At 40.6% G+C, this 21,395-nt stretch overlaps 1 protein-coding gene across 1 annotated transcript in view; it reads right to left on the bottom strand.

The window, feature by feature from the left end:
* Positions 1 to 21,395, bottom strand: part of LOC119420886 (T-lymphoma invasion and metastasis-inducing protein 1) — a 40,306-nt gene extending 18,911 nt beyond the window's left edge. Inside the window, exons 1-4 of the mRNA XM_037688307.1 lie at positions 21,347 to 21,395; positions 20,083 to 20,295; positions 19,204 to 19,328; positions 792 to 950 (exon numbers count right to left, since the gene is read on the bottom strand). Of these exons, the coding sequence (XP_037544235.1) occupies positions 792 to 950; positions 19,204 to 19,328; positions 20,083 to 20,295; positions 21,347 to 21,395 (546 nt within the window). The remainder of the gene's footprint in view (positions 1 to 791; positions 951 to 19,203; positions 19,329 to 20,082; positions 20,296 to 21,346) is intronic.

The following is a 21,395-nucleotide window of genomic DNA, read 5'->3' as shown; positions in this document are numbered from 1 at the left end:
TATTCCTAGTACAATCTAGAAAACACCAATATTTAATACTTTTGCAGTTAATCTGCTAACACCTTACATTCATTCTTCTAAAAATCAAGCTGGCCATGAAGTTGTTTGAGACAACAACAAAACTACTAACTCAACTTAAAAAAATTAAAAAAAAGACACTTCTTTTTTCCTCCATTGAACAGTTACAAAATAAAAAGTACAAAACAACAACCATCATGTATGAATGATTCAGTTATATTAGTCACTTTGCTAAATTGCCCCAGCTCATTCAACAAACTGGGAACGCCCACTGCAAACATTTAGTGTTTGTGTGAAAGCCTCCCATGATGACACACACCTATCTGCTTCTTCACTATTAAAACACCAAACGTGAGGAGACCTGCCTGAGAGAACAAGACTGCCAGGTAATGTCAGGCCCTGATATTTTTATTTATTTTAAAGCTCTTCCTTGCTGCATTAAACAAATATTACTTTAAACTGTCACTCCTTCAATCACAAACTCACTCTTTTCTTTAGAAGTTAACAATGATGCTTTGTAAAGTTAGGTGGTAAGGGATGGGCAGGCCCTTAACTGGTGTGGTGCAGACTTGATGAGAGTTGAAACAGTGGCAAAGCACCAAAAGTCTGTTACTTAAGTGTAGCAGTCAACAACTCCTCGTTTTGCCTATTGGGTTGCAGTGGAACACAGATAGGATGAAAGTCAAACAGTATGTTGTGGGGACTAATGATTATCAACAAAAGAACTGGGAAGGGTTAGTGGAGGAAGTCAATGGCAGATTGGTTCATTGTACCAGTTCTTGGATCCAGCCCCAGTTGTCACACAGGGGGAGGACTTTGGTTGTCAACAAACTTGATATTTCCATTGGTTTAGGCCTGCAGTGCTGTTTCAACCTGTGTCTGAAGGGGGGCAGAGACTGATAGACATCCACAGTTGTTTCACAGCCTTTCACCTACAGACAGCACAACGCTTCATCTCCCAAGAGAACCAGCTCTGGACGGAGGTAGCTTTGGTGTGCTCCACTGAGTAGAAAGTTTAAACTATGACATGCACCTGTTTTTCATCAGTCTTACAGATTTAGGCAATGCAGGCATCTGACTTCTATCAGTCAGTTTTACACATGTGGAAAACTGTCTTCCATTCAACAAGGGTGTCTATTCTGTGTTCTACAAGAATGATGGAGAACAGCCTCCATTTTATACCCTTCTTATTCTAAGCAGAATACTCAGTTTCAGTTGTGTAAGGCAGGTGTTCCTCAGAACTCCGCTTATAAAGATTACAGACCTGAGATCCAGGGGACAATGGAAGTCTTCTACCAGATGGAGAAAGGAAACAGAAGTCAAATCTCTGCATTTCTTTAACAAACTGATGGAAGAGGTTTCCAGTTGTCTTTCCAGTTCCTTCAGAGCAGAACTGCAGAGAGAGTCCATGAAGGACTGTTGTGGTCCTAAGTCAGTTCCATCTTTATCCAATAACACAGTAGTGAAGGAGTAATAAGTTGATAAAGGAAGTCCACTCCCCCTCCAAATAACTGCACCCTCAGACTTTCTCAAGTCCCCAAGAAGAGCTTACATGGCATATCTACCAGGTCTCTCTTGTAAATGAGTCCTCGAGGTTCAATGGGATTTACCTGTCTAAATAAAGGTTGAATGAATTCACTCAGGTCCTGGACAGAGCATTGCTGCTTGGTTATTGTCATGGTGGTGGGGTGTGTTGGTGCCTGGGTCCTCTCTCAGTCACTGCTGGAGGTCCCTGTATAAGCCTACCACAGAGAAACGCTAGGTGGACTTCTAGTAGAGGGTTGTGCATGGGCCTGTGGCCATGAACAGGCATGAGGCACGTATCGATCACAGATCAGGGAATCACTGTTTTTTTTTTTTCTGTTTTAGGGAAGAGACTCAACATCTGTGGCTTTTAAAGCCCCATACTTTCATGCTGTTGGTTGACTGACCTCGGACAGGTGTTTGACACACTATTTGTTTTTGGTCCCTAATATGCTGCAGTACAATGGAAAAACGTCAGGTAAACTTTTTGATAGGACAAGCAAATATGGGTATTTGGTTCACATGGAGGAACATAATGAACAGGACCTTTTAATTCAGAACTCAAATGTGCAGCCACCAACACTTTAAGCATGAGCGCTTTTTACAAAATCATTTCTAATATTGAAAATCGTGTCTCTGTTTGGGAAAATGGGTAGTGTGCAATGTGTCTCAATATACATTAGTTATGAAATCCTAAAATAAATAAGTGTAAATTTTGAATTTATTGGGAATACTGATTTTCTTTTTTAATCTGTTTTGGAAAAACTGCAATAAAAGGATTTGTTAAAGGTCAAAAGGCTTTCTGTCTTTGTGTGTGTCTGTCTTTGTGTGTGTACCCGTCTGTCTGAAATGAAAATCATTCCTGCCTGGTTGATTTAACGGCATAAGCCAAAATCTGAATAAAGCATGAAGCCGGAACAATCCAGTTTCAGCCTCCACTTCATTTGATCAGATTAATGCTTTTAATTGAGTGCTCCAGTCATTAGAAATATTCTGCACCAGCTTTTTGTTGTTTTGTTTCTTTCTTGTAATTAAAATGTGTGCAACAGCACACCTGACACCTTGTGGTGCAGAGGCAGCTTTAATAGTGACTGTCTTTGCTGATTTTATGGTTTGTCTCCTCATGGGCTGCAGCAATGACAAAACAATTTCCTACTGTGGTTCTCAAATCAGCTTGTCGTGAACACGACAAACGAGCGGATGCTAACATTCAGTCTTCTAAGAAACAAAAATGACTTCATTCATTTTCTTCGTGGAAACTCCCTGATGTATTGCATAAGTTACCAAAAGCAATGCAAACATATGTTTATATAAACATAAATCTATTGCGTAAAGACATACTGCTGTGACCAAGTCGATGTAGAGAATTTGATTTACTATAAACAAACTTTGGAAACAGAAGATGGCACAGGGTCAAAGTGCAAACATGCACTGATTCATACTGTGATAAAGTTTGCTTCATGAAATACAGCAATTCCAGTCTTACCAAGTAAACAAGGTCTCCGGACAGACAGATAAATCAGAGACAGCAAAGTGACAGGTGATGCACTAACAAAGATGGATGACAGCAGGCGATGAGAACAGAGGATCAAGGAGAGCTTCCCATTGTTAAAGCAGCATAATTAACACTCCAAATTATTAACATACTACTAAATTAGTATACTGTATATGTTAAGGCAGGTTTCAGGACGTTTAATGCAGCATTGTGTCTGTTGTTCATAGCATTAAACTAAAATGATAATAAAATATATAAATGTCCAACAGTTTCATTAAAAAAACATGGTGTTTTAAATGTATGCATATTGCATAAATTCAAATAAGTTGTTGTAAATCACTCAACTTCAACCACATCAAATTTTAGCACAATTACCACAAGAAATTAAAAAACTTAATTATACTTATTTTTTTATGTTTTTCTAAGCTCAGCTGAACATGGTGGCCATCTTTAACGTGACTGGTGCCAAAAGGTAACTAGTTGTTATGGTATGTGCATTGATTATATCCTGAGAATTTCTTTTAAATTATTTCAGTGGTTCTTGAGATATATTGTTACACACACACACAAACACAACCACATGGCAAAAACAATGCTGCCTTTGCCTTTTCAGTTACAGCAACAAATATCAGCAAGTTATAAAGAACAAGAATTATATAAATCATTTGGATTGGACTGGTTCCACCAGAAACAGACCTGTATATATTCTGCTGCAGTAGCATGACATAATCACTGTCCTTTGCAGGCTCAAATCCACAACACACACCATTTCACACACTGCAAAGCTTACCGGCTGAAACTCATAAACTGAGTTTGTTGAAGGTTTGGAATTCCTGCTCCTCCTAAAAGCCGACATCCCAGCGCGTCAGTAAGCCTTTAACCTAGAAGTCAGGTATTCATTTCCTCCTTGACCTGCTCTTGAAGTCAAGGCAACAACTGAGAGTAGGAAGGCCAAGTCAAAGAATAATAATAAAACCTTGACTGCTCAAAATCTATTCTAATGCTGAGTTTATCGTGTAAAACAAGTTGAAAGACGCCTCTGCTCTGCAAAAAGCTGCTGGTACAACTCGGTGGCAGCTGAACAAATAGGCTATTACAAAGATTGTATCGGACAAAAGCACTCTCCTGTCATCTTATCCTACAGCGTCTATCCAATCATTTTTCTAAATCCCAAATGGCTGCAGGCTTCACTGTCATCCTCCTCTTCACCCTGTCGCTTCTTGCTGCTGCTTTCATTCCTCTGTTCAGGTGTTTGAGAGCAGTGCAGTATGCAGTGCAGATTGCAACATTTAAAAAAGATCAAGTATCAAACCCTGAAGAAAAAAATGGGAGGAGAATAGAGGGAGGAGATATAGGGAGGTGGAGAGGCAGTGAGCGAGGTGGAAGTCCAACACTTCGAGTGTCTCTCTCACTTATTCATAACAGCCTAAAGGAGCCAAAACCAAACTCTGCAGAGGGACAGGGCAACATAACAAGTCCTTGATGTGCAAAAAGCATCATCTTAGTGCACTAATCATACAATCCTGACTATTTTTAAATGATTAAAGTAACAAACACCAATCCTATAAAATCTACATTCTAGTAGTCAAAGTGGCTTGAAGAAAAAAATACATCCAGGTTTGATTTGAGCGCTAGATACAAGTTGTTCAACATTTGCTAGTCCTTAAAATGTTTTAACCAAAAAAAAATTTTTTCGACATTTTGGTGCCACTGTGGCGCAGAGCTGCTGCCTCTCAACGTGAAGATTGTTGGATCGAATCCCAGCTGGGGGGCCTTTCTGGGTGAAGTTTGCATGTTCTCTTCGTGCATGTGTGGGTTTCCTCCGGGTACTCCAGTTTTCTCCCACAGACCAAAAACATGCATGTTAGGCTGATTGGTAACTCTAAATTGTCCCTAGGTGTGAGTGAGAGTGCATGGTTGTTTGTCTTGTTTGTCTCTATGTGTCCCTGTGATAGACTTGCGACCCGTCCAGGGTGTACCTCGCCCCTGGCACAGTGATTGCTGGACATGGGCACCAGCGACCCCCGTGACCCAAAATGGAACAAGCGGGTAAAGATAATGGATGGATGGTTTCTTTCACAGTAACATGTTGGTGCAGTTGGTAGAGCTGTCGCCTCTCAGCGAGCAGGTTGTCCCAGTTCAAATCATGGCCGGGGACTTTCTGGGTGGAGCTTGCATGTTCTCTCTGTGCATGTTTGGTTTTCTTCAGGTACTCTGGTCTCCTCCCAGACTAAAAACATGCACGTTAGGCTGATTGGTAACTCTAAATTGTCCCTAGATGTGAGTGAGAGAGTGAATGGTTGTTTGTCTCATTTGTCTCTATGTGTCCCCGTGATGGACTTGCTACCCGTCCAGGGTGTCCCCCGCCTCTCGCACAGTGATAGCTGGATATGGACATCAGTGACCCCCGCGATCCGAAAAGGACAAAGCGGGTAAAAAATAATGGATGGATGGTTTCTTTCACACCCCTTTCAAATCATATGAATTCTCTGTCCAAAATACAGAGGACAAATAGACATAAATACAATATCTGGACAGAGAAGACAGATGGTTTAAGTGGGGTATGAAGGATGCTATTTATGTCATATCACCCATCTACTTAATTAATGTTTTTAAGTAAAAAATGCCAAAATTGAACTTAAGAGCCAAAATAGTAGACTTATGTTGCAAAACGAAACACAGAAAATTTTAAAATACAATATTGTGAATGTCAAAGTTCATGCAGAATCATCCAGGTAAAAAAATCCAACAATGTTCAGTCAGGTCATCTGAATAGTTTCTTTTTTTGTTGTTGAAAGGCGTTTCACCCTCTATTCAAAGGGCTTCATCAGTCTGAGGAGTCACAAACAAACAGTTTTCCCCACTAAGCAGTACATTCATACAGTGGAGTAGTGTAGGAGTGTACTGCTTAGTGGAGAAAACTGTTTGTGACTTATCAGACTGATGAAGCCCTTCGGATGGAGGGTGAAACGTCTCTCAACAAAAAAAAAAAAAAAAAAAAACGATACTGTGCAGATGACCTGACTGAACATTGTTGAATATTGTGAATGCTGAATATGCATTCACTTAATAATCAACTAGTGGCCATGCCTGTGTGACTGTATGTGTGGTATATTCATCTGCATCAAATCTGCTAAATCCAAAGATGCTTTTGAACTGAAAGTAATTGGCTTTAAAACAACATTTGGTTTAAGCTGATCTTGAACGTATCCACAGACAACACCACAATTTGACCTCGGACTTGTGAAAACAAGTGCTACTGAGAGAAAAGAAACATTAGAACCCAGATGAAAACAATTAAATAAGATATGTATATAGCTTTGTTGGTTTAAAACAAAAAAATAACTTCACACAGCTATGTAACAACATGTACCACATATCTAACACACTTCTCAGAACAGAAGTGGCAGAGGAGCATGGAAGTAATGAGAAACCTGTTTCCACACCCCTCTGCCGAAACCTAACACCTGGATAACACCAGGATAAACATATTACATGTCCACACACCTGACACACAGAAACACACATCCACACTTTTTTTCATTATCATTTGACATGAAGGAATCTAGATGTGTTTTATCAGCGTACATGTTTCAGCCTGCCTCGAACCTCAGCTCTCAGAATAAACAAGCACATACTTGTCATTGTCTATAGCTGGGGGGGGGGGGGGGGGGGGGGGAGGGGGGGGGGGGGGTGTGCAAGTAGGGATGGGTCTTCAGCTCAGTTTTGCCTGCAGTCAGAAATAAAACACGCAAATCCATAAATCCCCCACAAGGAATGATGGGATGCATGGAGAGAGACCGTAATCGTTTAATCTGAAGTGAAAGGATGATTATGGCATGACACAAGACTTTATCTTTAAACGTTTGGATTTCACACAGGATATTTAGCTTCCTCTTACACCACACATGCTCAACTGAAAGACCGTGGGTCACATCTAGCCTGTTCATTTTTCCCAGTAAAACACTGCATTAGAGCCAAAATGTGTTTTAGCTTGAGGTACAGTACAAATACCACTAAAACTACATATCCCAGCATGCACTGGAACAGCTAGTAAATATTATGTCATTTAAGGCTTGCAAGCTTAGCTCACTTTGCAACTTCTCTGGATAAACTCATCATTAGTTTTGCCCCAAAGCCTGAAGTCAAACCAAAAGTTAACTCAAGACAAGATTCACAGGCAGGAGATTCACCAACATCAAAACCAACCCAGTTTGTCCTGAGTGTGGATGACCTGGGTATACAGGAGTCACTCAAAGTAGAGCAGATCTACGTTCATTGGTGCAAAACCTTAAAGTGAGGCAGCTGGTGAAGTTGGTTTTACTGTAGCAGCAAAGATAAGCATCCAAAGTTTACAGAGCAAGAGCTTATCTGGAGATGCATTGTTCAGTGATGGCAAAGTTGACACAAAGTGCTGATCAGATGTTTTGAGCGACATGAGGAACTCTGACAGTTTATGAAAAATACAAGAAGCAACAACACAGAGCTTCAGTATCAAAAACTGATGCATGATTTTTGGTTTCTAAGTGTCATAATGTGCTCAACATTGAGCATTAAACTAATAAGGGCTTTTGCAGCCCACTTTAGTTGCTGCAATGACACATACACACCATCAAATCATGACACATCCACTGAGGATACTTTGAGTTGAGTTCATCAGAAGTTTGCAGACTTTTGAGCTTTTTAACTTTGACACAGTTTTGATGTTTCATCACCAATAAAATGCCCAAACTCCTCACGCAAGCAATTCTTGTCATTTCTTTTAATGCTCAGCAGCAGCACATAAACAAGAATGAACAACTTTCAGTAAAACATCAGTCATGAATCATTAAACTGATGCAAACCTTTATTCAGTCCTGTTTTCCACACGTTAAGAGTCTGTTTCCAAACACTGATGAGCTATCAAAGTTCATGATCAATAATCCAGGTAACTAATCCAACAAAGTTACGGTAAGTCAGGTCATCTGGCCGGCTTCTTTTTTTGTTGAGACGTTTCATCCTTCATCATCAGCAAACTAGTTGGCCCACTATGAGAGTGTGCTGCTTGTTGGATTAATTTTGTTGTGGTTCCTTGGACTGATGAAGTCCTTTGGATGAAGGACGAAACATCTCAACAAAATAGAAACTGTCCAGATGACCTGACTTAACTTGATTGGGCTGATGAGCTACGCACAAGTCAGAGCCCCGTGATTTCAAAGTAAAGTGTTCATAACTGTATGATTAGAATTTCAATGTAAAAAAAAAAATTAGCAATAAAATAAAACACTTTCATTACAAATAAAATAAATAAAAGAGCAAAAAAATCAAGAAAATGAATGCAATTGATGTATTTTGATTTATTTTAAATTTGCCTTTTTTTTTTTATAAAACTTCAACAAGTCAGTTCAAGTCAGTTCATGGGGGGGGGGGGGGGTGGTCTACAATGGTCTACAAGCAGGGCAGCCGGCTTGGGACCAGAAAGTCACGGTTCGACTCCCAGCCATCCCCACATGTCGAGGTGTTTCTGAGCAAGGCAGCCAATCTCCAATTGCTCCACAGGTGCTTACATAGCTGCCCACTGCTCCACCTGGGTGTATCTCGGGTGTGATGGGTTAAATGCGGAGAACTAATTTCATCATTGTATGGGAATATACAACGATGACATTCTCAGACTTCCCTTCTGTTTCAGGTCTAAGAAATGTTTCATCTATGTGCGATCCTTCAAACTAAGATAATGTCTTCAGTGCAACTGGCATCATTCTCACATTAGAAGAAGTCCAGATTGAAAAGTACAAATTTTAGAAGGTTCAAACTAGGACTAGATTTTCCTACACTAAAAGCCAATTCATTACAACTGTTTAGTGGAACATTTGTGATTTTTTTATTTATTCATGAAAGCTAAAAACAATGACAAAGTTAAGTCAGTCAAAAAACGTTTCAACAAAGAAGAATCCGTCCAGAGGACGTGACTTAACCTTGTTAGATTTTTCTACCTGGATTATTGAGCATGCATCAGGACTAAAAAAATATATAATTTTGTGTTTTATGTCATGTTGTTTAAATCGGAGCAGCTCCAGTTTAAAATCCAAAACATTTAAAGTTAAAACATGGACTAAATAATCCCAATTTTGCCAAAAAGTTTGTACAATTCCCCTTTATCTAACAGTCAAATCAATAGCTGTGGATTAGATGCCAATTTAAGCCTCATTTTACGTAATGAAGTGCAGTATTCATTCAAACTTTATTTATACAGGTTAATCCCATTGAAACTTGGGGACTCATTTACAAGAGAGACCTGATTTTAACAAAGAGTGATGACAACAATAGACAACAATAAAGGATGCATATAAATTGAGAATAACAAGTGAAAATAAAATGGTATTAAAAACATATAACAAAAAACACCTAGGTTGCTAGGTTGATGGTGGCTCCTAAGACTGAGCCTTGTGGTACACCATTGTTGACTGTTAAATAACAAGGAAGTATCATTATTTTTAAACACATTGCCTCCAATCTGAGAGATAGTTAGAGAACCAACCAATGGTGTGAGCTAAAAAATCAATTTCTGAGAGCTTATGACACAAGATGTTATGATCCACAGTGTCAAAAGTTTTTGACAGGGCTAAGTAAAGTGCAGCACAATAATCCTTAGCATCCAGTGCTTCAACAATGTCATTTAAAACCTTCAGCAGTCATTGTACTGTGTTGTTTCCTGAAACCAGATTGATGGCGAGGTAAGATGTTAAATGAGTCCAAATACTTTTTGATTTGAGAATTTATCCGTTTTTCTAGAACCTTGGCTAAAATGCAGAGTTTAGAGATTGATTGATAGTTGTTCAGTGAGGTGGGGTCACCTCCTTTCAGCAAAGATAGAACAAAGGCTGTTTTCCAAGCGGCTGGAATGGAGTTTTGGCTTATGGACAGGTTAAAGATGCAATCAAAGCATTATTTTCATTTATATTCTAATTATTGACAATATTTCTCATCAAGTTCATGTATCATAGTCAAATTAACATGACACAAAAACGGACCTGCTCCTGTTTCCTATACTCAACTCAACATACACTATGGTCTTGAGTCAGTCTCCCCACCATCACAGACATCTACACCTCTAGATGCAGGAAGAGGGCCACCTGCATCATTAAGGACCCCACTCACCCAGCACACACATTTTTTGCCCCACTCCCCTCAGGAAGGAGGTTAAGGAGCATTAAGTGTAGAACCACTAGACTGAGGAACAGCTTCTACCCTGAGGCTGTTAGACTCATGAATCTCTAACCAGAATAATCACTGTGAAAAAAATCACATCATGTTGCTGCTTATCTGTTTCAATGTTGATGTGTTCATGCGTGCTCATCCGCTCACACAGACATGTTCATGTTTGTGCTGATGTTCAACGTAATGTTTTTATATCCTGATGCATGCTCAATGTAATGTTTTGTTTGTAATGTAATGTTTTTATGTTATGAATGCTTAGTCTATATTTAGTTGATGTTTTTCTTAGTTCATATGTTAAATGTTATTACTGTTTTTCTTTTACATTTTGGTGTTGGATGTAACTGGGACCCTGTTTACATAATTTCACTCCACCACATGTACCACATGAGGTGTGAATGACAATAAAGAAACTCTGACTCTGACTCTATGGTCTTGCAGGCTTCAATTATCAGCCCAGTTCTCCCTCTGGTGGAAAATCTTGGAAGGACAACAACAACTGACTGACTAGGATGAATGATGATCACACTGAGAATTCACAATAAGGTTAAAGCGACACAGTACACTGTTAAAAGTAACCACCCACTCTGGACATTCACTGTGTGTGAGGTGGAATTATACCATGAGGAAAATTAACAAACCTTGATGAAAACTGTTTTCTAAACTGAATAATTCATTTTCCATTTCATGTGCCCCCGAGGTGAACCGATAGGCTTTTATAAATTATAACCAGCACACTTGAGCGAGGCTGGATGCACCTTTGAGAACCCCACCAATCATCTCCATTATCGTTGTTATCCTTCAGCAATCGCCGTTTTATTCTCTGGTTGGTTTGTCGTGGGGGGAGTTGGCTGTGCTTTGTCTAAAATAATGAACATTTCCCTTTCCTCTGGCTAACCAGACGCTCATTTATCTCCACTAAATGATGTGAAACACTGTAGAATGAAGTAATTAGTGTGTGGGGATAATTAAAATAGTCCCACTTTGCTTCAGCCCCCCTTCAGTCGTCTGTCACAGTGTGACCGTAGGCGCTGGGTGAAATGAGGTAAGATGCAATCCTCAACACTTCCTCTCAGCTTTCCCAAAGAGGCAGTGAAACAAAAGAGTAAATTAACATGGGGGGGGGGGGGGGGGGGAAGCAACATATAAAATAAATATAGTGTTTGGGGAGAAATCTACCAGCACGATTTGGATTGTCTTTGTCAACATTTCTGTGTCCAGGTCAGAGCTCAAAGTAAACTATTCAAAAGCCAGCCTTGTGTTTATGGTAATGAACAGCAGGAGGTCAGAGGGGAGGAGGGTGGAAAAGAACCTGAGACCAGGAGAAGACTGGAGGAACAGCAGGAAAGAAAGGGCATTTCAAACAAAGGACAACAGCTAAAGACACCGGCTCATCAGACGGACACAAAAAAATGAAGCTGTCTGAGACAGAGCGCCGTCATAACGCTCTCACTTATAGTGAAGGATAAGTGGAATAGAAAAGGCAAGGAAAATATTCGCAGACATAAAAAGGCAGATGAAAAAGTGAAAGCAGATGGAAATTAGGACAGAAATCAGACAGCAGCTGTGAGACTGAAGCAGGAGGCGAGAGACTGAAAGGTGAGATGAAGATCACAGACAGAGCGTCAGTTAACTGTGGTGTGCTGATTTGCAATAAACAATTTGTTTTTATCACACGTTAATGGCAGAGTCTTTATTTTTCCAGCTCTTTCTAAACACAATAGGTTCAGAAGTATCCTTTTTTCATCATTAATAAAAAAAATATTTTGATGATATTGACCCTGTATCAGTTTTCAGCTCATGTGCTCGCCCATCTGCCTTGTGCTCTTCTTTGTTAGGATTTTGCAGCTAACATAATTAAGCACAGTTCATTTAGGATCAAGTTGTCCGGCTTAAAGACAGTTTAAACACAAAACCTGAAGCCGAAACCTGAAACCGATTTAGAAGCTACAACATATTTTGCTAACATGTCTTATGAAAATAGATGAAAACCGCATGCAGTTTTCCTAACGGCTGCATGCATTGCTAGATTACATGTCAAACATATATTTTAAGTTATAGACTCAAAAGAACAAATTGTTTTTATTGTAGGACCTAAGAGGCAGGGAAATCACTGCAAATTTAAGAGCATAAACAGCTTCAGCACTGAGTAAAAGCATCTACTGCAGCATCTAGAGCATGTCGAGACTAAGATTTCAAAATAGCAAATGCTACTTAAATTTTAATCAGAAGCTGTGCTAAGTTGTAGAATTTTTTTTAAGTTTACTAACTTTCTCAATCTTTTCTATGCATCATGACCTAGCCTCTTAATGTCAGCACTTCTCTGGTTTTCTGTCCTGCCTTCGCTCTTTATTGGCACGTTGGAGTCAGAGAACTGCAGCTGTCCAACAGGACACAGCTGGCTCTGACCTCATACAGTCACTCTTCATCATGACTGAAACTCACTGACACACATCTAAGAGCAGACACACTTCTGTCCTAACTGTCCTCTTCTCTGTCTTGGACTGCTACAAGTACCTGGGGGTCCACCTAGACAGTAAACTGGACTGGGCAGCTAACTCCAACGTCCTCTATAAGAAAGGGCAGAGTCGTCTTTTTCTTCTGAGGAGATTCAGGTCCTTTAAAGTCTGCAGGACTATGCTGCAGATGTTTTACCACTCGGTGGTCTCTAATGTCTTCTTCTATGCTGTGATGTGCTGGGGCAGCAGGGTGAAGAAAGCTGATGCCAGCAGACTTGATAAACTCATCAAGAGAGCTGGCTCAGTTCTGGGAGTGGACCTGCAGCCTCTGACAGAGGTGTCTGAGCAGAGGATGCTGAGGAACCTGCTCCAGATCCTGAACAACATGTCACACCCACTGCATGACACACTAGACCAGTGTTGGGCTGTAACTAAGTACAAGTACTTCATTACTGTACTCAAGTACATTTTTTCATGTATCTGTACTTTACTACTTAAGTAGAGTTAAATGTGGGTACTTTCAACTTTTACTCCACTACATTTTACATGAAGTATCTGTACTTCCTCCTACACTACATTTCTATAATGTGTTGTGTTACAAGTTACATTTACGTTGTTTTTTTTGTTTGTTTTTTTTTTGTTCGTTAGTTTGAAAGCAACCAATGGCGAGAGGGAAGTTGATCCACTGAATCACTGCAAAGTGGGCAGGTAACGTTAGACCTGCCTTCAAGAAGAGCTGGGCCAATGACGAATATTCTAACATATAGGTCATTGAGCTGGAAGCACCCACAGCACCACTAACACACCCAAAATGGATTCCACAGAGGAGAGTCAGCCAGAAGATACACACCACCCATGGCCTTATTGAAAGACTATTGAAAGATTATTGAAAGATTATTGAAAGACTGTTCAGTACAGCGGCAGCACGGTGGCGCAACTGGTAGAGCTGCTGCCTCTCAGCGAGCAGGTCCTTGGTTCAAACCCCGGTCCAGGGGCCTTTCTGGGTGGAGTTTGCATGTTCTCTCCGTGCATGCGTGGATTTTCTCCAGGTACTCCGGTTTCCTCCCACAGACCAAAAACATGCATGTTAGGCTGATTGATAACTCTAAATTGTCCCTAGGTGTGAGTGAGAGAGTGAATGGTTGTTTGTCTCGTTTGTCTCTATGTGTCCCTGTGATGGACTGGAGACCTGTCCAGGGTGTACCCCGCCCCTCGCACAGTGATTGCTGGACATGGGCACCGGCGACCCCCGTGACCCAAAATGGAACAAGCGGGTAAAGAAAATGGATGGATGGATGGATGTTCAGTACAGCAGGACAGATTTTCTCTCCCCAAAGAGCCAGACTGGACTCAAAAAATGTTGAAAACCAACTTCTTGTGAACTTGAACAAGAAATTCTTTCTGCAGTATTAAAATGTGTCAGTTCATGATGTTAGGAGACAAGAGATGTCTCCAAATGTCTCGACACTCAGGTCCAAGTTTTGAAAATGGTGTCAGGAAGTTAAAATTTTGTTCACTATTGACCCATTACAAGGTTGACTAGACAGTATTTTAACTAGAGTTGATGACAAACTGGAGTTGAACTGATCAGAGCCTGTTCCTTTGTTAGGTCTAATGCTCCTTTTTTCAGGCAGACAACTTTTATTAAATGTTTTTACTGCAGTTAAAATGATACACTGGTTTTGCCATCCATCCATCCATCCATTTTCTTCCGCTTATCCGGGGTCGGGTCGCGGGGGTAGCAGCCTAAGTAGGGAGGCCCAGACTTCCCTCTCCCCAGCCACTTGGGCCAGCTCTTCCGGGGGAATCCCGAGGCGTTCCCAGGCCAGCCGAGAAACATAGTCCCTCCAGCGTGTCCTGGGTCTTCCTCTGGGCCTCCTTCCGGTGGGACGTGTTCGGAACACCTCACCAGGGAGGCGTCCAGAAGGCATCCTAAACAGATGCCCAAGCCACCTCAACTGGCTCCTCTCGACGTGGAGAAGCAGCGGCTCTACTCTGAGTCCCTCCCGGATGATCGAGCTTCTCACCCTATCTCTAAGGGAGAGCCCAGACACCCTGCGGAGAAAACTCATTTCGGCCGCTTGTATCCAAGATCTCATTCTTTCGGTCACAACTCAAAGCTCGTGACCATAGATGAAGGTGGGAACGTAGATCGATCGGTAAATTGAGAGCTTCGCCTTTTGGCTCAGCTCTCTCTTCATCACGACAGACCTGTACAGCGCCTGCTTCGCTGCAGATGCTGCACCTATCCGCCTATCGATCTCACGCTCCATTTTTCCCTCATTCGTGAACAAGACCCCAAGATACTTGAACTCCTCCACTTGGGGTAGGACCTCCTCCCTGACCCAGAGAGGGGACTCTACCCTTTTCCGGCTCAAGACCATGGCCTCGGATTTGGAGGAGCTGATCTTCATCCCGGCCGCGTCGCATTCGGCTGCGAACCGCTCCAGCGAAAGCTGTAGATCACGATCTGATGAAGCCAATAAGACCACATCATCTGCAAAAAGCAGAGACGCAATCCTAAGGCCACCAAAACAGATCCCCTCAACACCTGGGCTGCACCTAGAAATTCTGTCCATAAAAGTTATGAACAGAATCGGTGACAAAGGGCAACCTTGGCGGAGTCCAACTCTCACCGGGAACAAGCCCGACTTACTGCCGTCGATGCGGACCAGGCTCTGACACCGGTCATACAGGGACCTAACAGCCCGTATCAAAGGGCCCGGTACCCCATACTCCCAGAGTACCCCCCACAGGGTCCCCCGAGGGACGCGGTCGAACGCCTTCTCCAAGTCCACAAAGCACATGTAGACTGGTTGGGCAAACTCCCACGCACCCTCCAGCACTGGTTTTGCTTTGTGTTAAATTAAAACTTCCAAATGTATAATCATTCCTCTTTCTTATTTTGATTAATGGCATTTAACTCTGCAGGTCATCCCTGAAATTCTGATGCACAGAATCACAAGTCCAAGTGTGAACCGTGTCATATAGTAAACACAATAAAAACATGTATTATTTGCAGCATTGTTCATTAAAATGGCTCAACACTATTAATGTATTACAGAAAATATACATACGGTAGGTACACTTAATGATATTGTAGACCATTGCATTAGGTAATCCATTCAGCAAGTACTTTTACTTTTAATACTTTAAGTATTCTTAAAAGCAAGTACTTACTTACTTTTACTTAAGTAAAAATGTTAATGTAGTACTTTTACTTTTACTAGAGTAAATTTTTGTCTGTCTATTTGTACTTTTACTTGAGTACAGTGTTTGAGTACTTTCTCCACCACTGCACTGGACTCTACTGCAGCACCTTCAGTTGTAGACTGAGACCACCGAGGTGCTCCACAGAACACCACATATAGATTCCTCCCTGTGGCTATCAAACTTTTCAACTCCTCCCCCTTTGTACACATAGAATAATAAAATTAATCCTGCACTACAATAAACACTTTAATGTTTCTGTCTGCACCTGACCTGTTTTAGACCTTCATTGTTGGTATTTTTATATTCTCTATTATTTTTTTATCTTGTGTGATTCCCTGTGAGTGTTCCTTTGTATTGAAACTCTGGTACAACAATTTACTGCAGTATCAGTAAATTCATTATCTTGTCTTTTGATTTACTATCAAAACTACGGTAAGCACAACAAATATAATTTCTGGTAGTTTCTGCCAATCAGACACTGTCACTGTAATGAAAGTGACAACTGTATCCAAGGGAAACAGGCTGGCAGGCTGCATCCTCCATCAATCACTTCAACAGCTCTGACTGAAGCAGACGTAATGTTAATTAGAATGTAATGCTGTTCACGCGCTCGTCCGCTCACCTGTCTGTATTCATTTCTGTGCTTCACAGCACCAACACACACACACACACACACTATATTCATACAGGACACACATCTGCTCATGTTCTGAAACTGACAAGTTCAAACAAACACATCACAGGATGTTTCTGCTCCACAGAGCACTGAAAGTCAAACATGTTGAAGGTAAAGTACACTGTACTGTACTTGTCACCTGGGATCAATATGCTAAACACTCCTTGTACATTGTTAATGAAATAGCTAGGTTATGCAGAATTTACATGATTCTTCTAATCTTGCCAGGGTCACTAAGCATCTTTCAGTTTTGACTTTATGGTTTTCTGATTTCTGTATAAAGACATTCTTACTACAAATACATTTAAAAATGTACCATATTTTTTGGGACTATAAGGCGCACTGGATTATAAGGTGCATTAAGTGAAACAAAACAGTCAGATAAGTCAAACTTTATTCAACTCATTCACAATAACCATATAAAATTGGTTTGAGGTCAGTAAGCACAACCAGAATTATTACATAAAACACACCGGATTATAAGGCTCACGAGCTATGTTTACATGGACATAAGTAATCAGATTAAACGGCCAGTCGGAATAAAAATGTGTCATGTAAACGCCCCATTCGGATTATTTCTTTGCCGATTCAGCTCGATCCGAAAGAATTTATAATCAGAATGAGACGGGTGGTTTATGCCGATTCATAATCCAAACGGTGACCTTAATCTGTTCATTTTTTTCAGATCTTGAAAAACTGACCTGACTGCGCACGTGCGAACTATGCCTACATCACGTATTCCCACCTGGCTAATGCTAATAATAATAATCAGGTCTCTCTTGTAAATGAGTCCTCGAGGCTCAATGGGATTTACCTGACTAAATAAAGGTTGAATGAAAAATAATATTAGCATGTCGGGGAAACAAAACTGGTCAGTGAGCGACACAACATTTCTAACTTTGGAAGAGCTCAAAATTATATGTATTAAATGTAGCTCAGTCAGAGAGTGCAGTAACGTCTCCACCGTCATTAAAACATGGCGCGGGTCCATTTTGAGCGCTCTGTCATTCCCCTATCAGTTACGGAAGCACAATCTGTAGTGTATTTCCAGGTCGCACAGACCGCCATTGTTTATGAATAAAAACTGTCTTAGTTTACTTAGAAAAGTACGTGCTCTATCTCCACCGATCGTCATGTAGCTATTTATGTCAGTCGTATTTCCATTATAAATCATTACGACCCAATAGACCTGACCCCCAGCCTGGGCTGAATGAGAAAAACCCTGCAAGATACAGAATGAATTATTTCCATGGTGAAACAGCGCCGCTCAGTGGTGAAGCTGCATGTCATTTTAACCATGACGTAAATATGTCAATGATTTTAACAGAAATACGAGTGGCGTAGTTTAGCAACATGAAAATCGGCAGAGATAGAGCACATACTTCTCTAAGTAAATTAAGACAGTTCTTATTCATAAACGGAATTATACCAGTACATTTTACTTAATCTAGCATATTCACTGGCGATCCGTGCAACCTGGAAGTATTCCTTTTAGCGCATGCGCAGATGAGCAACACTACGGATCATGCTTCCGTAACAGATTGGGGAATGACAGGGCACTCAGGTTTGTTTACGTTCATCCAGGAAGTAGAACTTCTTCTTCTGTGTTTTTTTAAGGAGAGTTTATCACTCCGCATGTCAGTGTTGCCAGGTGTATGATAACTATCGTATTTGTACGACAATTTTGCCCTCTGTACGATGTACGATCAATAGTCCCAAAAAAGGCCAAATGTATGATAATTTGACCATTCCGTGAATGTGTGGTTGAAATCGGTTGTCATCAGCCTCTCGCAACTGTCTGTCTGAGTTTTTTGTGATCTCTGAAGGCATCTGTGTCCGCAAACAGATGCAGGATTGGCTGGCCAATCGTGCTTTTCTAAATGTGACCTACGAGTGACGTGTTTGCGTTTGCCTCAGAACAACAGCCATGATTGGCTGAAAAGTCTGCTGCGCCCCATGAGTGAGTAAAAGAAAAGAAGAAGAAGCAGAGTCGGTCTGGAAGCTGACCCATAACTATTATAGTGCATAAATACATTTGTTATTCTGGTTATGATGGGTGTACAATAATTTCCCTCAAAATATGATAATTTTATGTCTCTAGTACAATAATGTTCAGAACAAAAGCCCGCTGCATGTAAATGCTCATCGTGAACAGATTGTGCCCATAAAAAAACAATACATTTGAATAATTTAATCTGAAAACATTTCAATCTGGTCAAAGAATTTTGCGCATGTAAACATAGCTACTGTCAATTTTTGAGAAAATTAAAGGATTTTAAGTGCGCCTTATGGTCAGAAAAATACGGTACTAACTAGAAAATCATTAGTAGGTGAGGCGTGAAAGAGTTAATGTAAACGCTATTAGAAAGGTTCAACTAATACGTCATGAATTTGTTGATCATTGATTAAATGTATTGGTTGAATGAGTTGTCAGATAAGGTTACAAGAAAGAAATAGGTGCCAGCCTGAAGTCATCAAGCAGAAAAAAATGACAAAAATGTAAAGCTCTCGATGCTACCATACATCTCACAGGTTATAAAACTGACATTTTAAGTCTTGCAAATCTGTTTCATGCATTTGTTTGTTTATGTTTGACTCATGTGCATTAAAATGTTTTAACCTACCTTATGGCTGGCTGTCAGAAAGGTTCTGTCTTCCTGATGATCTCTGGGGCTCAGTTGGGGTTCTTCCTCTAAACTCTCATCCAGGCTCTGCACGGTCAAACCTGACACCTCATCCAGGATGTCCTCTACAAAGACAGACAAGAAATTTAATTTGTGGCCTTTTTTTTAAATCCGTAAACAAACCTAACCTAGGATTATTTTTTTAATCTTTTTTGTAATTTGGGGGGGATTTTATACACTCAGAATAACATACCGGTACTCATCCCTCTTTTTTCAATATTTTTCAATACAGTCACAAAACATATATATATATATTGTGTTGCATTTAATTACATTAATAATGTAATAAATTAACATTCCCATAAGCGTCTCTTATAATTTGTCTTTATGTTATCTAGTCTCTTTGTGTTTAAGAATTCATGTACACCTCAAGCATGACATCATTAGTGACCTCCATCTGGCTGCAGACAAGTTCTACTCTCCATCTGACCCCCCAGCATATGGCTCATCCTCCATGATGGCAGCTCCACACCGCTGAAGGATGCATATTAATATTCATACCGCTCTGAGTCCCTGTATAAACAATGCCAGCTCGTCAGCTTGTGCATTACAAACCCTTGTTTCACAGGAATACAAATGGCGCCCTTGCACAAAATAAAAAGAGCAGGTCAGAGGAAGGCTAGTGGCTGCCTGTGGGTTAGTTACCAGACAGTATGCTTATAGAATTACCAAGCCCCATCTTTTATCTCCTGCAGGTAGTAAAGCACCTTTGTCCTCGCTACACAAAGTTTGGGGGTTTAATGGTGAGTGGTTGTAGTGTAAATGAACAGATCTGTTGATTTTATATTCCACAGAATAAACCAGAGCACAAAGTCTTACCTTGGCTCTGGGAGAATATATCTGTGGCCGTTTCCTGTTCCACGTCAGAGCGCCGAGGTGGACACGAGCAGAGAACTTTAGGGTCCAGCTGGGGCAGGGTGCTGACGCTCAAAGTGAGCATATGACCTGCAAATGCAGCCTTCATATCATCCATCTGGAGGTCAGAGGCTGGTTTACCATTAAGGGACAAGATCTCATCCCCTGCTTTTAAACCTGGATGGGGGGGAACAGAAACAATTGGGTCACATATAACACTTATGAAAAGCAGAAACACAAGAACATGAAAGGGGTTTATTTTATGTTATTGAATGATGATTTTAATAAGGGAATATTTCCCAAATTAAAACAGTCCATAACACAGTGGTTAAAAGCAACCAAATGGTCTAACGATCATCTGTCAGGTTCATGACAATGACTGCACTAATGGATACAAGTCATTAACGCAAAAGTAAAACCTTGGCTCCATATTTTCTCGAACAACAACTCTGAGACTGATCAGACATGCTGGAACTCCCAAGTGCTTCAAACACATTAAATTTGCACCCTTCCATGCTTGCGGCAAATACTGATTTAACAAGACTGGATAGATTTAGGGTGCAGTGCTTGTCTATTCTTGTCCTCTCGTGTCATCATATATATTATCTGCATGGCCGTACGAACGAAAGAGAACTCCCTCTGCCTTCATCGAAATGCAACTTCGTCTGAAACGACCCCCTCTTTCATATCCATGTTCAGCCGGGTCCTAGATCTATTATTTATCACCTGTCTGCAAACATAGAGCAATCATGTTTTTGCTGTGTGTGGGTGTGTGTGTGTGTGTGGGGGGGGGGGGGGGGGGTTGTACTTTTAGCAAAATACCTCATGAATCGCACACCTGATTTGAATGAAACCAATAATTGTGTTATCTACAGCATATTAACGTTTAAAGTCATCTTTTTCCAAGAGGGCAGCCACACCTAATTATCCAAAAATTGTTATAACTTAACCAAATTTAAAGATATTAAGCTAAAATTTAATATATTCGTAGCTGACACTGATCCCAAGCTTTGTCTTTGAGCAATAATTGATTCTGTGAGATTTGCACTCAAAACTCTGGCATTAACTATTGCAGTCAACTCTATCTGACTGTTAGCAAAATATCTCATAAACCAAAGAACAGTTTCTATTTAAAATTTCAGGGAAATAAAATTATTGCATGGTTATAAAATTCATTAACTACTGGTCTTAGGTAACACAAATATGGCAACAATTCAGTAAATTGTACAGATGATGAGCTGAACTTTAACGTGGCAGTCGCTGAGCGTTCCCCACAT

The sequence above is a fragment of the Nematolebias whitei genome, chromosome 14 (genome assembly GCF_014905685.2).
Source record: "Nematolebias whitei isolate Nwh7 chromosome 14, NemWhi1, whole genome shotgun sequence".
Lineage (NCBI taxonomy): Eukaryota > Metazoa > Chordata > Actinopteri > Cyprinodontiformes > Rivulidae > Nematolebias > Nematolebias whitei.
Note: the sequence above shows the minus strand (reverse complement) of the source record. Positions and strands in the feature narration are given on the sequence as shown.